At 36.5% G+C, this 21,448-nt stretch overlaps 1 protein-coding gene across 2 annotated transcripts; it reads left to right on the forward strand.

Annotated features, from left to right (window-relative positions):
• Window positions 1-1,177: 1,177 nt before the first annotated feature.
• On the forward strand, window positions 1,178-6,846 carry EMB2654 (Tetratricopeptide repeat (TPR)-like superfamily protein). 2 transcript variants are annotated; one of them, XM_008223875.3, is made up of 10 exons: window positions 1,184-1,584; window positions 1,677-1,849; window positions 2,051-2,156; window positions 2,552-3,661; window positions 3,751-3,856; window positions 3,949-4,153; window positions 4,822-4,954; window positions 5,204-5,308; window positions 5,897-6,017; window positions 6,510-6,846. In XM_008223875.3, exons 1-10 carry the CDS (start codon window positions 1,234-1,236, stop codon window positions 6,659-6,661), a joined length of 2,562 nt encoding a protein of 853 aa, XP_008222097.2. In that variant the 5' UTR covers window positions 1,184-1,233; the 3' UTR covers window positions 6,662-6,846. The 2 variants fall into 2 exon arrangements, with proteins under 2 accessions (XP_088899231.1, XP_008222097.2); XM_089043105.1 differs by lacking the exons at window positions 5,204-5,308; window positions 5,897-6,017; window positions 6,510-6,846 and having other exon boundaries at window positions 1,178-1,584; window positions 4,790-4,922.
• The last annotated feature ends 14,602 nt before the right edge of the window (window positions 6,847-21,448 follow it).

Below are 21,448 nucleotides of genomic sequence, written 5' to 3' on the forward strand. Positions count from 1 at the left end.
TCGAAACCTAGGTTTTGATAAATTTTAGGGCTACTATTCTGGCCATTTCCGGCCACTTTTTGGGGTAGGTCCAAGAACAAAAGTGGCTCCAAACGGGGTGTTATACTTAGGATAGGAGTCTTGAGCCTAGTTGTTGAGTTTTTCCGGCGAGGCGTTATCGCTTTAGGCACCACGCGCCGCCAACGAGTGTGGCGGCGCGTGGCGAGTAGGGTGGGGACCACAGTCAGTTCGAGAATAATCTCCTAGTCCTCACAAGCGCGTAGGATTTCGCAGATCTTAATTCGGATAATGTTTGAACCTCGAACGGATCTCGCCTATTATGCGATTTTCGGGTTCGGTATGTTTGAACCGTTGGATCGCAGTCATTTTCAAGTATTTTGATCTAGGTATTTCCAGGATCGTGACGATCCGACGGATCATAAAACGGAGTCCCGATACTCCGTAAACGCCACCCTAGAGTATGTTTACTGATAATTAAACAAGTATAGAATAACGAATCGAGCGGTCAGAGGAAAGAACTACGTATGGCTTGATCCTCGAAGGGTACATAGGCGCCTACAATTATCAAGCGCAGCCACGAGTTAGGGTTCAGGTTTATGTTCTGTGGTTTTTTGGTCATTTACGACCCACGATTACAAGTGTCGCTTTTAAGCGATTCGGTCCGATTTCAAAGTGGAAAGATGTCGCTTTAAGCGATTCTAGATTTCAAAGTGGAATTTGGGTCGGGTCGTTTCAATATTTGACATTTTTGGTGAAGTTAAATTTTTTCTAAAGTATTAAATTACCACACATAAGCCATCAAATTCAAATTTAACATTTTGCATTTGACATCTTTCTTAGATATGCTCTAAGAAGATGTGAAGGCTCCCTAACCATTCATGTCGATGAAGGAATTGAAAATGACATAGACTTTTAACATGACGAAATTTATATTTCCATCATTTTAATTTCTGTAATCAAGATTTCAGTGTTCAAATTTATGTATGTCTCAAATTTTATAAATAGCACTATGAAAATTGTGAAATGACTTTTATTTTGATGGAAATTAAACTCAGAATTTGATGTCTAAATTTTGACGAATTTTTCCACGTGTCATTTAATAAATTCTGTTTGGCTCCTAATAACTTTTTTTTTGGCTGGTTAATTATGAAGAAAAATACAATTTTAACGCTCCACTCCCTCCAAAATATCATTTTATCCTCTCTCTCTCTCTCTCTCTCTCTCCTCCCGAAAATGGCCACCGTATCCCAGCCACCATTCCTGAACCCGACCCGTCCCAGGACTCGAATTGTCTGCAAAAAACCCGCCAATAACTCATCATCCGCCTTCCAAGAGAAGAAACAGGTCTCCGTCGACTACGACCGCGGCACTCACCACATCTCTACCCGAATCCCCGGCCTCACCAAACAACACATCCCCAAACATCACCGTTTACGAGTCGAAACGGAGCGTTTTCAGAAGGACTGGGCCGTCTCCGACGTCGTCGACCGGGTCTACAAGCTCCGCCACTGGGACGACATCGAGGGCTTGCTCAATCGATGGGTTGGGCGCTTTGCTCGGAAGAACTTCCCCATTCTAATCAAAGTAAAATTTCATTTCATTTCTGAGTTTTTCATGTTGATTTAGCGTTTGAATTTGTGTGTAAAAATGGGGTCGCTTTGTTTTTGTTTTTGTAGAAAATGACGGAGAGGGGTTCAGTGGAGCACTGTGTTCGAGTGTTTGGGTGGATGAAGAACCAGAAGAACTATTGTGCTCGTACTGACATTTATAATATGATGATCAGATTGCACGCTAGGCATAATCTTGTTGACAAAGCTCGTGGCTTGTTTTTCGAAATGCAAGAATGGAGGTACTTATTTGTTGTTTTTGTTTTTGAAATTTCCTCCCAATTTAGTAAGAGTTAAGGCTAGATGAAGAGAAGCGCAAGTTGAGGCAGAGGAGAAGGGATAGGAGTGTTTTGAAAAATAAAGAGAGTTATAAGATGGAAAATAGAAACCTGTACTGAATTTTTACAATAACAAGTAATATTGCAACAATGAACTTTTGGTAGGTGCAAGCCTGATGCTGAGTCGTTCAATGCTCTTATCAATGCACATGGTCGAGCAGGTCAATGGCGTTGGGCCATGAATCTTATGGACGACATGCTGCGTGCAGCTGTGTGTATTTTCTGTCTTCTTCCTCCTAAACAAATCTTAGTGGGTGTGATTTGATGTGAGCAACTTTCTTTTTTCTTTGATTTCTCAAATGATGCATGGGGAGAAAATGTGTGCCATTCGCATATCTTAATCACACTCACTGTTTTTGTTTTTTACTTCAGTAAGTAGTATAGAGTTTGCATGATACCTATTGGTGTCAGTCCGGATGACATTATATTGAATTTATGTTCATCTTGTTTTGGGTTACACATGTTTTTGACTGCTTTAAAGTTTAGGATTTATAAATCATGATTAATTTTTTCTCTTTGATCTGATGTCAAGTAATTGAGATCTATGTTAGTTGATACCACATGCACATCTCAAGAGATCTTCATGATGTTATCTTATGGGTGCAGATCCCTCCCAGTCGGTCGACATATAACAACTTGATCAATGCTTGTGGATCAAGTGGAAATTGGAGGGAAGCTTTGAAAGTTTGCAAGAAAATGACAGATAATGGAGTTGGACCCGATCTTGTGACTCACAATATTGTTTTGTCTGCATACAAAACAGGGGCTCAATATTCAAAGGCTTTATCTTATTTTGAGCTTATGAAGGGAACAAATATCCGTCCAGACACAACCACCCTTAATATTGTTATATATTGCCTTGTAAAGCTTGGACAACATGAGAAAGCCATTGATCTTTTCAATTCCATGAGAGATAAAAGAGCAGAATGTTGCCCTGATATTGTAACATTCACCAGCATCATTCATTTGTATTCTGTATGCGGGCAGATAGAAGCTTGTGCAGCTGTATTTAGTACAATGCTTGCAGAAGGCCTAAAACCCAACATTGTTTCATATAATGCACTATTAGGTGCATACGCTTCACATGGGATGAGTGAAGAGGCATTGTCAGTTTTTAATGAGATTAAGAAAAGTAGTTTCCGGCCAGATGTTGTGTCTTATACATCCTTACTTAATGCTTATGGAAGATCACGCCACCCTGAAAAGGCCAGGGAAGTATTTCACATGATGAAGAAAAACAAATTGAAGCCAAATCTTGTGAGCTATAATGCACTAATTAATGCCTATGGATCTAATGGTTTGTTAGCTGAAGCTGTAGAAGTCTTGCGTGAGATGGAGCGAGATGGAATTCATCCAAATATTGTCTCAATATGCACACTTTTGTCTGCTTGTGGACATTGCGGTCAGAAGGTGAAAATTGATGCTGTACTTTCGGCTGCCAAGCTGCGAGGCATTGAATTGAATACAATTGCATATAACTCAGCTATTGGAAGCTATATGAATTTGGGAGAACATGAGAAAGCTATAAACTTATATCAATCTATGAGAAAGAAGAAAGTTAAACCAGATTCTGTCACTTACACTGTGTTGATAAGTGGTTGTTGTAAGATGTCAAAATACACTGAGGCAATAACTTTTTATGATGAAATGATGGATTTGAAAATTCCTTTGTCCAAAGAGGTCTACTCATCTGTGATACGTGCCTACAGCAAGAAGGTAAGTTTTTGCCAAGAGTTGCTCCTTATTAAATTATTGGTTACTTGTACAAAACATCATTAACTGTTTTCTGTCTTTTTATTACTCAGGGCCAAATTATGGAAGCAGAATCTATATTCAATTTGATGAAAATGGCTGATTGTCCTCCTGATGTAGTTTCATATACTGCAATGTTGCATGCATATAGTGCTGCAGGTAAGATTTTATGTTTAACCACTGACATTCTTTGACGCTGGTAGGATAAGGTACCTTTTGAACTAAATGTTTTTCGGATCTTTCCATAACAGAGAATTGGGAAAAGGCTTGTGCAATATTTCAAGAAATGGAAACAAATGGCATTCAACCTGATGGAATTGCATGTTCAGCTTTGATGAGAGCTTTTAACAAAGGAGGTGATCCATCCAGGGTTCTTATTCTGGCAGAACTCATGAGAGAAAAGGAAATTCCTTTCAATGATGCCATTTTCTTTGAAATGGTATCGGCCTGTAGCTTGTGAGTTGCACTCTCTTTTAATTTTTGTCTCAGCAAGAAGCAGTCATCAACATGTTTCCTTGTTCCTTCCCTATTCTTTCTTCTTAATGGTAGATTTTTCTATTCTTAATTTGAAGACTTGACTTATCATGCTGCTAGGCATTACCTTACATACGATGGAATTCTGGATCACAAAAGGTTCCCCATGATAATATCTACATTAAGATTGGCATTGGCCCTCTGAAATTTTCTAGACTCATGCATATTCATTTCTGTGATATTTCTTGGGAAATAAATTACTTATTTATATGATAGGCAGCCCTATTATATTTGAAGATGACTATTTTTAGTTGATTAAAGAAATATTGGGGGAGAAATTTTTTTACAATTTTCCCCGAGCACATTTTCTTTATTGTTGAAATGCTCTTTGGCTAAGGCTGCACCATTCATTGCATATTTGACAGGATTTTCAGGTGATAATAACAAACTCATGTCTTATTTTTCTAGATTTATGATTTGCTGAGTGATCTTCCTTAGCATCACTTGTCCATGTTCTATCCTTGGAAGATTTTTGCTTCTTTTTTGATACCAATTAGTAACTCTGCTTTTATAGTTTCTATGCTTTTCCCATAAGTTCTTCATTTGTTTCTTTGTTAGTTAAGAAATTGATAATTGGCCTTTGAATGAAGATTACAAGATTGGAGAACAACAATGGACTTGATTAAGTTGATAGAGCCCTCACTACCTAAAGTTTCAGTTGGACTTGTGAATCAGCTTCTGCACATTCTGGGAAGAAGTGGAAAGATTGAGACTATGATGAAGGTACCTAGAAAGTTCTCTAATATTTGATGTCTCAATGTTACAAAGCAAACTACATTACAAACTCATGCATGCGGTGGTTTTCTTTCATGTTTCTTCCTTTTTTTTTACCGAAGTCATTGGAACCTATTACCTAAATCATATGCAACTAAGCTGAGTTTTGAATATTGATAGTTTGTTTTTCTTTCATTCCGGTCATTTTGTAACTCTCTCTCTCTCTCTCTCTCTCTCTCTCTCTCTCTCATCTTACAGTTATTCTTCAAGATAGTGGCATCCAGTGGTGATATCAATTTTGATACTTATGCGATTTTGTTGAAGAATCTTTTGTCTGTTGGAAGTTGGAGAAAATATATTGAGGTAATCTTTAAGTCAAACTTCCATTTCTGCATTTATTTTTGTCAGCAAATGCAGTAAAGTTTGCATCATGCTATTTCTTGGTTGCGCATATGGCATGATGGCCAAAAGTCCAAAGTACATTTAAATCATACTGAGGTTGTACCTATGTTCTTAATTGCTGGTGCTGTAGTATAATTTATGCATGTTATACATTGAGGCTCGTTTTTTCTTTAAATAATTATGCATGTTTATGAAAAGAGACATTAGTTAACATTTCAATGAGCTCATGTTGGCTTCGGCTCGATTATTGAAACTTTTTCTTTATGGAGACCAGTACTCAAGCAATGAATATAGGCAATTACCTATTGAATTTATAATTGAACATTTTGGCTGGAGCACTGTCTTAGAACCAAAGGGGCTGAGCTTTATATTACTGAAAGCACCAATGCATGGTGACTGCATGCATTATTTGATCTTTTCTTGCTTGGAGTGGGTAGGACATTTGTGGACATTCGAGAACAGCGTGATACAAGTTTTCGCCTTACAGTATCTCGTGCTTATGTTTATGGATTCTCAAATCACAAAATGCAACAACTATTTATTGTGCAGGTATTGCAATGGATGGTGGACGCCGGAATTCAACCTTCAAGCCAAATGTATCTTGATATATCATCTTTTGCACAAAAAAGTGGTGGAGCTGAATATGCTACTTTAATAAAGGAAAGAATCGGTATGCAGATGCACATCTCCTTTAATAGAATTCCTTTATTTCGAAACCTATGCTTTGCTTGTACCAGTCAAAATACTTGGAGGTGTCTTGTTTTGTTTGTGGGTTGGGTAGCAAGCCTATGATATATTTAGGTTTGCTAGGTAGAAATCCATGTGATTTTATTTTCTAGGATCTAATTGTTTAGAAGATGGAGAAGAGGTTGGAAGGTTGGAGAAAGCATTTCTATTGCTCAGAGTAGTAGTTTTCTCATCCTTTAATCAGAAAACAAAAGTTATAGAGAGTGGCTGTTCGGTGTGGTGAGCATGCTCTGAGAAGCTATGTTAACTGCTCCTTTCTTATTGTCAAAATAACTAATTTATACATTCAGCTGCAATATCGTCTTGTGCCCTTGAATCTAAGTGGCCTACAATTTTCGTTTTGCTTTGTATCTTCATGAAATTCTCATGTCACTAAGTTGATAGGCAATTAAAATCTGGTCATGAAATTCTGCAGAACTCTTGAAAAGAAAATCTGGGCACCAAGATTCTATAAGCAAGCTGTGTGATACTCATTCCGCCTCTTCGTTGACGAGTAGAACAAAAGTCGAGAACTACAAACTGCTGGAGTCAACAATGGCTGTTACATATCCAGTTTCTGACTGCTAAACGAGAACTGTCAGTCATATATTTGATAGCTCCAAATGTAACATAGAATATTATGTGCAGATTTTGTACAGCTCATGCAACGTGAGAATGGTAGTCATGATAGATTTGATTGTTAAAACAGCTGATTGGATAGGGTCTACACTAATTGCCTGAGGTTGGAAATGAATTGGTTGTGCATTCCTGTTCCCTTTTTGTTAAAATCAAATCAAATTCTAACAGTCTTTTGTTTTTGTTTTAAATTTGAAATATTATCAAACAAGTTTCCTAATTTTAAATAATAATAAAAATGAAATGGCTTAAAGTGATGGTAGAATGATGTTTCTTAATACTGCAGCAAAAAAAATAAAAATAAAAAATCATGTTTCTTATTACAAAATGGGTAAATTGCTAAAAGGATGAAATAGGAATCAAAAAAGAAGAAAAGAAGTCATTTTTACATTATAATTTTCATTGTGGGTTATTTGGCCATTAAACCGTCATGGATTATTAGAATTATGGAACCTCATTTTCAGTACAAATTACTGTACAAACGTAAGATGCCAAGCAAGCTTTCAGACAATCTGGTCCCGGCAGACAGAATGGACTATCAACAGGAATTTTTATTTTTATTTTTGATATAGAAGCTGTGAGAACCTAATTTTAAGCAAACCCTAGATCAAATATTTCCTTCCATTTGGGGAATATTTGATTTAGGGATTCTTGCCTTGATTAGGGATTTGATTCGCATTAAATCCCTAATTGATTTAAATCTCCTAAAAACATAAAAAAAATTCCTTTCCCAACAAGGATTATTTTTCTACAAACCCTAACCCTCCGAGACCACTATAAAAGGATGGCCACGCACAAGGGCTGAGGAGAAAGAGGAGGCGAAGAAGGAAGAGGAATCTTTGCAACCGAATATTCTCGTGAGGAAATCAGCTCACACAAATTGGTGCTTTCATTGAGAGCACGAGATATACTCAAAGCGTGCTCCAAACCTACTTTTTCAATCCACCGAAGCCTTCCAAACAACCATGGTTGGAAGCAAACGCTTTAGGAGCAAAACCACCGCGACGGCGCACTCCAAAACGGCCGAAGCCTCGCTGCCACCATGAGGTACAGCTGCTGCCAGCGATTTGCAGCAACCTCCTATTGTTGCCAGCATGTTCCAGCAGCTTCCCAGCGAGATCCAGCAACATCCCATGGCTGCCAGCGCGTTCCAGCAGCTCCCAGGAGACTTGCAGCAGCCTCCCATAGCTGCCAGCGCCTTCCAGCAGCTTCCCAGCAAGTTCCAGCAGCCTCCCATGGCTGCCAGCGCATTCCAACAGCTTCCCAGCAATTTCCAGCAGCGTCCCATGGCTGCCAGCGCATTCCAGCAGCCCCTCGTGGCTGCCTATGCTGTCCAGCCACCTCCGGCAGCTACGCAACCTCTCCAAACAACTGCTATAGCAACCGGAATGCAGCAGCAGCTGTGCCATGTGGCTACTGAAATTGCAACGCAGCCACACAGCCCCGTGGCCTCCTCCGTCGTGCAACCGCAAGGCCTAGGTGCCGGCGCCGCCCCCCATGACAGTGTCGCCATTCATAACCACCTCAATGCCATCTCGAACCATTCCTCAGTATTGGAGCAAATCCATTCACTCCCTCCTTTGCAACCACACTTGACGTATGCACCCGTGTACACATCTAATGGAGCCCTAGCCCATACGCCATTGGGCCCGATCCATACCTCTTTACCCGACCTATGCAGTCAAGTGGGCCTTAATTCACGAGTTGATCAACTACCAAAACAACCTCATTGGCCAACTACTCATGCAAATCAACTTGAATCAAGGCCCTAACTTTGGAGTCCATAGTGAGGAGAGAAGGATCCGTGAGCATACTGGCGAGCATTTTGAGGGATCCCAGACTAGTAAGTCAGAGACAAATTGGTTGGGGTGAGAACGAGATCGGGCTGACAAGACACAGACATCTGCAAGCCGTACTCTGAGTCGGTCGACGATCCATTCAAGATTGGGCTCACAGGGAGCTCGATTGCGCGACGAAGGCAACGACTGACGCTCACCAACCCGCTCGATAACTCGTGGGGAATCTTCGCAAGCTCAATCTACCAATCTGCCTCACGGCAGGGCAACCAAGGAGGTCAGCCTCTTCAAGTCGACGAGGAAGTTAACCATCCCGCTGAATCACAAAGGTCGCCAACGTGATCGACAAGCCACGTGCGAGGAGGAAGTCAAGAAGCTCGTAAACGACCGACCGTAACACAAAGATTGGCGGAAATTTCGAAGATGCTCTACACAGGGAGGTGGACCAAGCAAACTCTACGCCTTTCACTACCGAAATCGAGCAAGATGCTCTGCCAAAGAGACTCTCAATGCCTTCATTCGTTCATTTCAAGGGGGATTCCGATCCCGAGAGACATCTAAAGCAATTCAAAAGTGCCATGATCTTCTACAAGGCCAACGACGCGCTGATGTGCAAGGTGTTTGCAATGACCTTGTTAGGAGTAGCCCAAGACTGGCTCTACACCCTGCCATCCGGGTCGATCAGTAGCTTTAAGGAGCTACTTACGTCTTCACCAAAGAATACACTTCTTATCGGACGATCAAGAAGAGCCCTGACCACTTGTTTAACCTGCGAAAGAAGTACGATGAATCCCTCCGAGATTACATCAAGAGGTTCAAAGCAGAAAAGGGCAAACATCATTGGATGTGACGATCGAATCGCGTCATCGGCCTTCAAAAGGAGCTTGCCAATTGAGTGTGAGCTGTATCGCAAGCTGACCATCTCTCCTTGCTAAACACTAGTGGAAGTCTTCGCGATTTCAGAGCGTTATGCACTTTGGGATGATGACCAAATCGCCACAAAGAAAGCTGCCAAGCAAGCCGATCAACCAGTTGAGCAGGCAAGCCAAAGAAACGGCATGATAAAAGACAATGATGGAGGCAAGCGCAGATTACAGACCTCAAGGACGTGCTCCAACTGCGAGAGCTGCACCAAATTCAATATCCCGATACAGTAGATCCTAGCCCAAGTAAAGAACATGCCTTGGTTGAAGAAACCATCGCCTTTGAAGGGAAACCCAGCCAAGAAGGATACCAGAGATACTGCGAATTCCATGAAGGGCACGGTCATTACACAAATGATTGCTTCACCTGGAAAAAGCACCTTGAAGAAATGGTCGGAGACGGCCATTGCAAGTAATTCATCGCAAGAGGGGCTATCCATCAAATCAAAGATCGCGACGCAGCTACCAACGAACCTCCACGAAAAAAGTCATACAGATCAGCACGATCCTAGCTGACTCTAAGAGCCCGACCTGACCACCGAGGAGCAGAAGAGAAAGATCATGCAAGCAACAAGAGCAAATCTCCCAAGCCATCATCAGCTACCCAGTCATGGAAGACGATCCTAACATAATCTTTTAAGGGAAGGAAGTTCCAAGACAATGGAATGCCCATCACCTCCGAAGGTACTATCCACAAAGCTTCTCGTCTACCAGCTTGGCTCCAAGCAGGCGGCCAAGCCTTCCGCACCTCCGTTGAAGACAAGTTACTTTTAATGTTACCCCTGCAACTCATCTATTTAGTTCAATAAAGCAATGTAGTCACACAAACATCAATATAAGTTCAAGCTTTTCTTTCCAATGGGGTGTTCACAAATGCAATCGACATGTCTCCGGACGTATGCCAAACGAGCCACACTCATCGACAAGTCTCCGGACGTAGGCTAAACGGGCCACCCTCATCGACACGTCTCTGGATGTAGGCCAAATAGGCCACACTCATCGACACGCCTCCGGACATAGCCAAACGGGCCACCCTCATCGACACGTCTCCGGACATAGGCCAAACGGGCCACACATATAAACACATCTTGGACATAGGCCAAGCGGGCCACACTCATTGACACGTCTCGGGCGTAGGCGAAAGCGGGCCATTCTCGCCGACACGTCTTGAGCGTAGGCCAAGCGGGCTACTCTCGCCGACACGTCCTCGGGCGTAGGCCAAATGGGCCACACTCGCCGACACGTCTCGAGCGTAGGCCAAACGGGCCACACTCATCTACGTCTTGGAAGTAGGCCAAGCGGGTCACGCACATCTCGAACGTCGCCAAACGAGCCACTCTCATCGACACGCATGCGAACATAGGCCAAATGGGCCACTCTCATCGACACGTTTCAGATTTAGGCCAAACGGGCCACACTCATCGGCACGTTTCCGGACGTAGGTCAAACGAGCTACACTCATTGACATGTCTCCGGAAGTAGGCCAAACGGGTCACACTCATCGACACATCTCTGGACGTAGGTCAAATAGGCCGCTCTCAATGACATGTCTCCGGACATAGGCCAAACATGTTGCAACCTGAGAAAAACATCCTATGAGATATGCATAGCATGCCTGGAGTCCCTTAAGAGGACCTGGCACTTATAAATTTCCTGAGGAGACACACAACCAAGATACTGGCTGGTTACTCAAGCAGACCACTTCACAGAGCAAATCACGGTCTTCAAGCTTTTCTATAGGAGACTCAAGTGGAACATCCCGAACATTATGTATACTGTCAATCTTCTTGCAATATGCACCAACAATATGTTTAAACCTTGCTGATGGCTGCGGAACAACTCTTACTTAAGTCTTCTCGTGAAGGATCCTTGGCTTTTTCCTCAGCGAGTCGCATCTTTCGCCAGTGAAGTCGTAGCTTCATTTCTTGAAGACTTGACATATCGGCCTTCCTTTTTTAAAAGGAATTTGGCAGAACATTCCTCCTGCCCAGCCGGCAGATCATCAGAGTCTAGACCATTCTGCTGCCATCTCTCAACATACTAGGTAGTGGGCAGACCACCAACTTCCTCCCGGTACTCACTCAGTAGCCACCAGCGGTCACCTCTACTCCAACCGTCTTTAGCCACCAGCGATGACAACTAGCCTGGTCCCACCTAGCTGGTCCTCGCTGCAAAAAAGAGAAGAAGAAAAAAATATATATATACGTGCTCGACTTACCTTAGGATGCACAACAACTCCTCTCTTCAAAAAGCAGTACAAATTCTCCAAGATCTCTCTCAAGCTAAAAAGTAAAGAAGTCAAGTTTGCGATGTGAAGAAGAGTGAAGAGAAGCCCTGCATTTACAGGTTAGATATCCTAGGTCAAGAAAGAATCGCAAGCCCATTACTACTGGGAACCCAACTCCAAGAACAGTCAAAAGCCGACTCCAATTGGGAGCCCAAATCCAAGAAGGAAGCCCAGATTCTGAGATGGACATCCCAACAGTTAATTCACACCTCCTCCATACCATCACGCGCCATGCAGAAGCTGGGGGGCATTTGTGAGAACCTAATTTTAAGCAAACCCTAGATCAAATATTTCCTTCCATTTGGGGAATATCTGATTTAGGGATTCTTGCCTTGATTATGGATTTGATTCGCATTAAATCCCTAATTGATCTAAATCTCCTAAAATCAGAAAAACAATTCCTTTCCCAACAAGGATTATTTCTCTCCAAACCCTAACCCTAACCCTCCGAGACCACTATAAAAGAATGGTCACGCACAAGGGTTGAGGGAGAAAGAGAAGGCGAAAAGGAAGAGGAATCTTTGCAACCGAATATTCTCATGAGGAAATCAGCTCACACAGAAGCCTAATAGAAACTTAAGATGTATTAAATTAGGTTAAAATATGCCACCTTCGACTGAGATGCGAGTTCATATGGGAATACAAGATGGCTACTCATCTTAGTTTGGTGTTATTTCTCCTCCTGATATTGAAGAAGGTTTTAATTTAATTTCAGCATTTCATGTTGATTTTTTTAAAAGTACTTTTAAGTCCAAAATGGATGAGTTTTTTTAAATAAAATAAAATAAAATAAGATTAGTCTTCTACTAAATGTATAAATATTTATCCATACACTCAATGTCTTAGGTTCGATTCTCCCCTCCCTTAATATTATTTTGTATTTAAAAAAACCATTATTTTATGGAGAAATTCAATATGATGTAGATCATTTTATTCCTAAAACTTTTTTTAGTACATGTGATAGTCTAAACTGTAGGGAAGAGGGTTTCTCACACATACACAACCAAAATGTCATATGAGTTCAAACATGAGACCTCCGATATGCAAAGTCAAGGTACTTTTATACTGGGCTAAAGCTCGAGGTCTTAGGTTTAGTTCTCCCCTCACTCAATATTGTTTATAAACTGATTATTTTATTGAGAAATTTAATATGATGTAGATCATTTTATTCCAACTTTAAAATTGAATTGTAGAGAGTACTCTCTGATGCTTATTATTTTTTAATAAAGCATATTTTTCAACAATAAAAAATAAAAGCGAAATATAGGAAAAAACCCAAAACAAACAAGCAGTTCTCAAAAACACCCAAACACTTTTCAAAATGGCAAAAAGGCCCATTATCTTTAGCTTTAGAGACATGCAAGTCCTAGAACTCTTTCCTCCGCCATCAGCATGTGAATATTTTGTCTTCAAGCAACCAGACCATATGAAGACTTTGTCACTTTGCATATATCCAAATTGTTTTTACTGCGCAACGACAGTACCAGATATAGTGTTTTGTTTCTTTATACATATTTCAGAGTGCATGTATAGAGAGGAATCGTTTGTTTGCCATCAGTGTGCATGTGAAGTTCATATGAAACTTTAGAGAGATAGTATCAGATAGAGAAAAAGATAGAGAGTTTTAGATAAAGAAGAACTCTTCTTCTCATCCTTAGCCATGGTAGAAGTTGGTGTAATTTGTGTATATAGTTTGTAAATCCGAAGAAAGAAGAACAGAACGCTAGAGAAGAGAAAATCTCAGTGCTTCCTCCTTCAAGCTTTCAATCAACAAAACTCCCTTTGTTCATATACTTTCTCTTATTTTCTTATTATTCTCTTACTCCGACCATTGTTAATACCGCCAACCACTGTTTATATCCGGTAATAACAGTAGTTCCAGCAACATAAGCAATTAAGTAAGTCTTTTTCTCTTTTATTTTTGGTTTTCTTAGTAGACTTCTTGTACAAAACAGGGAAACACTGTTCATAATTATGTTATTATCTTGCTAAACTGACGATCAATACTTTGTTTGAGCACTTGGTCATGTTTGATATTTGCCATAACAATAATTGGATGTCTGTCAGGGAACCTCTGAGTTTTGCTCCATAGCCCTTTAAGTTGGCGTCTTTGCAGTTCCATGTTCTAGGCATGGTGTCTGGTTGTTATTTTGGCTTTTAGAAAACCTTGACCGAGCCCTTGTTCGAGAATGGTATCAGAGCTTTAGTTTAGCACCTCAATAATATAGTTATACCAGTAAAGTACCTTGAGAACAGAAGTCAATCAACACAACTGAAAAAACCAACATTTTATAATTTGTTAAAATTTTGTTCAAGTACCAGAAAACAGTAAACCGTTTGCATGTTTGGCCCTTAGTGGACACCTGTTAGAATAAAAGAAAGGTTAGAGGAATTAAAGAAACAGAAAGTAGAATACCAAAAAGAAATTAGAAATCTAGAAGAATTAATAAGATCACCAGAAGTAGATAATTATCCTTGAAGAAAGTTCGAAGTCCAGAATAGCATAACAAGAAACTAATACCATTTAGAAGTCTGTAAAGAATCAATAGAAGCTTTTCAGGAGCATTTAGGCATCTTAAAAGAAAAAGGTAGACTTAGATAAATTTTATGATAGAATACATCAATTTAGAAATTAGTGCACAACAGAAGAAAAAATTAACTTTAGATAATAATACATTAATTTGTTATTTTCCACAAAAAAAAACACAAACATCTATTACATAGCAGTAATAGTCCCTTAGAAAATAGTATTATTGACCTTTTGATTAGTCAAGCAAAAAGTGTAAAATTTGAACATAACAAAAATAATAGAATAATTCAACAGTTACTAGAATATTTTTAGAAAAATTCCTTAAAAATAATTAGACAAAATTTAGACTATATAGCATCTCAATTAGAAGATAATAATAAGAATATCCAAAGATTCTCTAGTAAGAAAGAAATAAAAGAACTCATAGATCTTATAGATAGTAAGCCAAAACAAATAGAACTCCAGTCATTAGAAATTATTGAGCAGTTAAAATTAGAAGTGCAAAAAATGCAGTTAGTACAAAAAACATTAACTGAACAAGTAGAAAAGTTACATAGTAAAATAGATAGACTTTTGGTTTAATGACATATTCTAAAATTAATAATAAATATATCAAAGCATTAGAAGAAGTTGGTCAACTAGATAAGGAACCAGTAGGTCTTACAGAATTTACAACATCTGTAGTAAGTAGTAATATCCCTATTAGACAAAATAATTTAATTATCCAATTAATTTTAAATTTAGCCGAAAAAGTAGATCAATTAGAAGAACAAATAACAGAAATTAATCAAGTAGTACACAATACCACTTCTACACTACCCAAAGACTTAGTTGATAAATTAGAAAACTTAACCTTAGGAAATAATCCTCATAGAAGAAAAAATAGAATAAATCCATTTGATAATAGTAAATGGAACTCTTTAGAAGAAAAGGAAAAGAAATAGTTAGAACAGAAGATGTATACCCTAGTGAACAAAAAGCACAAGAATTTCTTAGAAAAGGCTTTGAAAAATCTCAGAAAAATAAATATAATTTATATCAATTAGGAAGATTTGAAAATAGGCATAGTATTGTAAGTAGTATCAGTCAACATGAAGTAAGTTATATAGATAAAGAAGTAACTCTTAATTTACTTAGTAACACAGCAATAGAACACCTTAAAAAATCACACTATCTACAAATCCATATAGGAATAATTATGATAGGAATAGCTAGACTCACTAGAGCACAAGTAGGAACCAAAGCACTAGTATATATATATGATGACAGATGGGATAACCATCAGCAAGCAGCTATAGCTACAGCAGAAGTAGATCTTAGCACAAACTTAGCAGTCATAGGATGTATTCCTAATTATGTCATGAATATTAGAGAATTTAGTAAACACATTAAAATTAGCATAAGGACAAAAAATTATAATATGAAAGGTGAGTACAAAAATTTAAGCATCAGTCTTATGTATGTAGGAAAAATTTCAGATTGTTATAATTACAAATTTAATGTAGAATTCCAAAATTTAGTACAAACTTTTGGTAGTAAACATGTTAATATGATAGAGGCAAAACCAGTAGATAATAGTTTTTTAGAAGGAACAGAATGGATTTTACCTAATTTACAAGTAGCAAAAAATAAACAACCTAATAAAGCACAAATTTTTGAAAATCGTATAGGTGAAGCAATAATAAGATTTACTAATTATAAACAAATAAATGATATAGAAGACTTAGAAAGTGAATTAGAAGAAGAAATACATATGGCTTTTGATAACTTAGAAATAAATATGATAGAGCATAATTTTGATAATATAGTTGATAAACTCATAGATGACATAGATAATTTAGATGAAGAAGAATATATAGAAAAATATAAAACTTATGAGTTAGGATTACATAGATTATCAGATAAAGAAATGAAAGATTTAATTTTAAATATAGGATTAGAACATATTTTAGGAGAAAAAGAATTTCAAATATATGTTAATAGAAGTAGAATGCATGCCAGTAGAAGATCAATATAGTTCATCTGGACTATCTGTAGCCCCTGCAAGTAGAACAGATCAACAAAATCTTAGGCAAACTAATGAACCATATAGAGAAAATAATGAAGAAACCGGTAGAAATGCTTTTCAACAAGAAGCATTTGGAATAAGAAAAAATAGAATCCCTTATAAAGGAATTGAACAAATTAGTTTAGCAGGAAATATATTAAATTTAGATCATGTAGACCCACAGGATTGGGAAAAAACTATAGAAAGATGGGAAAAAGGATGTGTACATGCAGCATTAATGTTAGATTTTAGTAATAATAAAAATATGTTAGATTACTTTGAGCATACTTTAGATGGAATGGTATTTGATTATTTTCAAGCATGGAAAACTAAAAATCCAATAGAACATCAAGCAACAAAAGAAATGTTTAATATAGATGCTTTTGTTAAATTAATTAAATATAAATTTTTAGACCATAATCGATTAGATGGTAGAAATGAACAAGAACAAATTAGAGCCATAAGAAATTTAGAACAACTACAAATTTGTGATTTGCAATATATTAGTGAATATACTTCAAGATTTTTTCAAGTATTTAGGAAGAACATGTAGAATTGATGATCTTAATCTGTTAGATACTTATATGACAAAAATTAAAGGCCCAATAGGAGAAAGAATTTGGAATGAATGGCAGAAACACTCTAGGAAATTAGATGTATCCATAGGTGCAAGAATACAACATGTATATGATATATTACGATCAGAATGTAGTCAGATAAAAGCAAAAAGACAAATTAGAAAACAGTTTTACATGAGTTGTAAAAACATAGATTTACCTAAACAATATGGATGTCATAGGAAATTTAGACAGAAGAAGCCATATAGAAAGAGCTATAGAAAATATAAACCTTATAAACAACAAAATAAAAATTTTAGAATACAACCTTCCAAAACTTTTAGAAGAAGAAAATATATCCCTAAGCAATTTAGGAAAAGAACAAATAAACCATGGATTAGAAAGTATAAAGTACCTAATAAAAGTACATGTAAATGTTATCTTTGTGGTGAAGTAGGACATATTAGACCTAAGTGTCCCAAATTAGGAAAACAACCTAGAGAAAAATTACAATTAATTGAGCAATTTCAATTAGAAGATGATGAGGACTTAGAATCAATCTATAGTATAGATGACAATTTAAGTGATAATGAAAGTATTTATAGTGTTAATGCCTTAGACTCAGAATCAGAATTAGATTACTCTAGTAATTCCGATAGTGAATTAGATGAACATGTGTATGTTTGAAGAACAAACAGAGCATGAAGAATTTAAATATGTTAATTGAGGATGGCCTCAAGAGTGTAATCAATGTAAGAAAATAATAGTAGAAAAATATTACACTAAGACAATAGTTTATTGTAAACCTTGTTTCAATAATAAATCAATAGAAATAAATACAGTTGAAATAGATAATCAAAAGAATAATTGCCCTAGTATAGGAAAACAAAAGACTAGTTCATTAATAACAATTAATTGTGAGTTAGAATTGTCAAAAGAAAATAAAATTCAAACAACAGCTATGATAGATACAGGAAGCACAAAAAATGTAATAAAAGAAGAATTAGTGCCAGAACAATTTAGGCAGAAATTAGCTAGACCAGTAAGAATCATACAGTTTGATACAAGACCTGTATACTTAACACATTGTATTAATAATATACCAATTAGGATAAAAAGACAGCAGTTTAATTTACCCTTAACCTTTATATCTCCAGTAGGATCATATCCCTTTATCTTATGATTAAATTTCTTAAAAAGTTTACAAGGAGGATTTTTATATACACCTCCAGACATTACATTTTTTAAGAAAGGTATAACCACAACAGATCAGAGTAATATATTAGAGTCTTACAATAGTATTAACATAGAAGAACAAAATTTTAAATATAATATGGAAGAATTAGTAGAAATAAATAAAGAAAAAATACATGAACAAAAATAATCTAGAATATGATGACATAATATTTGATCATGAGTATCCACTTATAGGAAACGTAGAACCTTTAGAAATCATGCAAATAGATAGACCAAAAAATTTAGAAGAATTGTTACAATTAGCTGAACAAACTAGAATTATAGGAGAAGATCCCCAATTACATTGGAATAAGAATAAGACATTAGCAAAATTAGACATCATTAATCCAGACTTAACAATTAAAACAGCAGATATGCCTTGTAACTTGTTAGATAAGCAAGAATTTGAACAACAAATAAAAGAACTTTTAAACTTAAAAGTAATTAGACCTTCAAAATCTAGGCATAGATCAGCAGCCTTTGTAGTTAGAAAACATTCAGAACTTAAGAGAGGTAAAGCTAGAATAGTATATAATTATAGGAGATTAAATGACAATACTTATGAAGATAGTTATAAATTACCAAATAAAGATAAGCTTGTGAATAAAATTCAAGAAAGTAAATATTTTAGTAAGTTTGATTGTAAATCAGGATTTTGGCAAATTAGATTAGCAAAAGAATCAATCCATTGGACAACATTTACCTATCCAGAAGGACATTTTGAATGGCTTGTAATGCCATTTGGATTAAAAAATGCACCATCGATCTTTCAAAGAAAGATGGACCAAATATTTAAGAAGTATGATAATTTTTGTAGTGTATATGTAGATGATATATTAGTTCATAGTAAAAATAAAAATGAACATAGAAAACACTTAGAAATTATTTTGAAAGAATTTATTGATAATGGTATAGTTATAAGTAGAAATAAAGTAGAACTTGAAAAACAAGATATAGAATTTTTAGGTATGTATATTAAGTCAGGAACCATACAATTACAAGAACACATAGCTAAAAAAGTGTTAGAATTTCCAGATAAGTTAGAGGATAAAAGGCAATTACAAGCATTTTTAGGTTTATTAAATTATGCTAGAAGTTTTATCCCTGATTTAGGAAGAAAAATTGCAGCTTTACATAGCAAAACTAGTAAAACAGGACAAAAATATTTTAATAGTGAAGATATTAAGTTAGTTCAAGGCATAAAACAAGATATAACTCAACTTAAACCTTTAACATTACCATTAGATAATAATTACAAAATAGTTGAAACAGACGCATCATCAATAGGATGGGCAGGAATTTTATATCAAAAGAAACATAAAGAAGAACCAAAATCAGAAGAAAAGGTTTGTAGATATGCATCAGGAAAATTTAATGATATACAGGCTAGACTTCCAGCCACTGACTTAGAAATTTTAGGAGTAATTAATTCTCTTGAAGCATTTTCATTATTTTTACATAATGAAATATTTACTATTAGAACAAATTGTCAAAATATTGTTTCTCGTTATAATAAAATTACTACTAATAAACAAGCAGCCCAAAGATTGGTGAATTTGGTTGATTCTATTACAGGAAATGGATTTAAGCCGATATTTGAGCATATTAAAGGTATGGATAATACATTAGCAGATATCTTATCTCGTATTATTCATTAACAGGTATGCAGTATTTTGGACCATCATCATCTGGCAGCAAAAATAATGGTACACCATCACTTGGTGGTAATCCATTAAGCATAAGTAATCAAGCACGATCAGTAGTAAATACTTATTTTTATAATGGAATTTCAGTACAAGAAGTTAGAAATCCCACTTTAAAGTATCGTACTCAAGCATCATTAGCAGAAAAACAAAAAGTTCTTTTAGATAACTTTTGGAATATTAGAACAAATACTGAAAGCATGAGAAAAGGGCATGAAAAGCTTATTAGAGCCCTTGAGCAAGAATTTGTAGCCTATAATTATGATTATAAAATAGCAAAACAACAACTTGCTTTGTTGCAGGAAAAATATTTGGAGCAAAAGAAGGAATACGATTGCATAATAGAACATTTTAGAGTCATTAATATAAGATGTCAAAATCTACAATAGGCTAAAAATCCCACCTTAATGGAGCATAATCGACAAGAAAAAGAGGCTAATAAGCCCAACTTACTTGAGCATAATAGTGAATTTTCTCTTGAGCAAAAATCTAAAAATCCGTATTTTCTTCAAACGCTAGCTAGAGAAAGGAATAAGTTTTTACCAGTAGATGTTAAGAGTCATATGATTAATTTAGAATATGAGCAAAATACATCTCTTCAACTTTATATTCAAGTTTTTCTTTTCAATTTAAAAAGTAATCCACATCCTGGCATCACAATTATTACCAAAAATTGTGCCCATTACACTATTTACTTAGCCAGCATTAACATGATTGAATATAGGGAACTGCATTTAGAGCATAAACAAAAAATAATCGTAGTTACTCCAGCATTATTAGCACAATATGGTTATTTAGGGAAACTTTATATTGAAAAAGGTGAGCATTTAGCTTCATTCCTCAAAAAATTTAGAGAAATTATAGGTTTTTATCTACCTCTCTAGAAAAATGTAAAATTAGATTTCACTAGTATACCCCCAGAGTGGTTTAAAGATAGCATTTACCCAGATTTAGCACATCATAGGATTGTTATTTCTTTTGATGAATTACTTAGTCCGGTAGAATCAACACAAACAGGAATGCCTACTAAGCAAGACATCCAACAATACAGAGGAGCAATAATAGCCGAGCAACAGCTATTTAATGATGATCGTCGACCATACATGCAGTCAAGTTTATCAAGTTGTATTCGAATCCACATCCGAAGACCAGATGATATATATGAATACAGTTCAGCACTACATGAGCAAAAGTTTTTGACGAAATCTACAACCATATAGCGAGCAGATTACAGCAGAAGATAATGACAACTCATACTGGAATAGCTTAGAAGAAGAAGAGCTACACAACATAGATAACATGATGGATGCATGAAGACCACGTGAAGAATCCATCCAGCAGAACAGCCGCTAAATTTCTTGGCTCCATACAGCAGCAACATATGAAAAGAATGAAGATTTCAGTTTCATATGGCTAGGATCCCCTAGGAAATCTAGAAATTAATAAGGGCATTACTGTCCAACCACTTTAATTTTGTCAATCTTTATAAATATTGTACCCATTTTGAGTTTCTTTATAAGTCTCCCAAAATAAAAAAATAAAAAATGAATTGTAGAGTATTATGTAATTAATTTCTTTTTAAAAACGAAAAGTAAAATGTTTTTCTTTAACAGGCTTTGGATCCTTGGGAGAGGCTGCAGACATGGAGCACTGCAAGACA

This window comes from Prunus mume, linkage group LG8 (genome assembly GCF_029339155.1).
Source record: "Prunus mume cultivar Tortuosa linkage group LG8, ASM2933915v1, whole genome shotgun sequence".
Taxonomy (NCBI): Eukaryota; Viridiplantae; Streptophyta; class Magnoliopsida; order Rosales; family Rosaceae; genus Prunus; species Prunus mume.

What these genes read in the sequence shown, in the direction of transcription:
- EMB2654 (XM_008223875.3), top strand. Translation starts at nt 1,234, where the DNA reads ATGGCCACCGTATCCCAGCCACCATTCCTGAACCCGACCCGTCCCAGG. An exon ending in TACGTGCCTACAGCAAGAAG is followed by an intron (nt 3,662 to 3,750) that starts GTAAGTTTTTGC and finishes TTTATTACTCAG; the next exon opens with GGCCAAATTATGGAAGCAGA. An exon ending in TTTAATAAAGGAAAGAATCG is followed by an intron (nt 6,018 to 6,509) that starts GTATGCAGATGC and finishes GAAATTCTGCAG; the next exon opens with AACTCTTGAAAAGAAAATCT.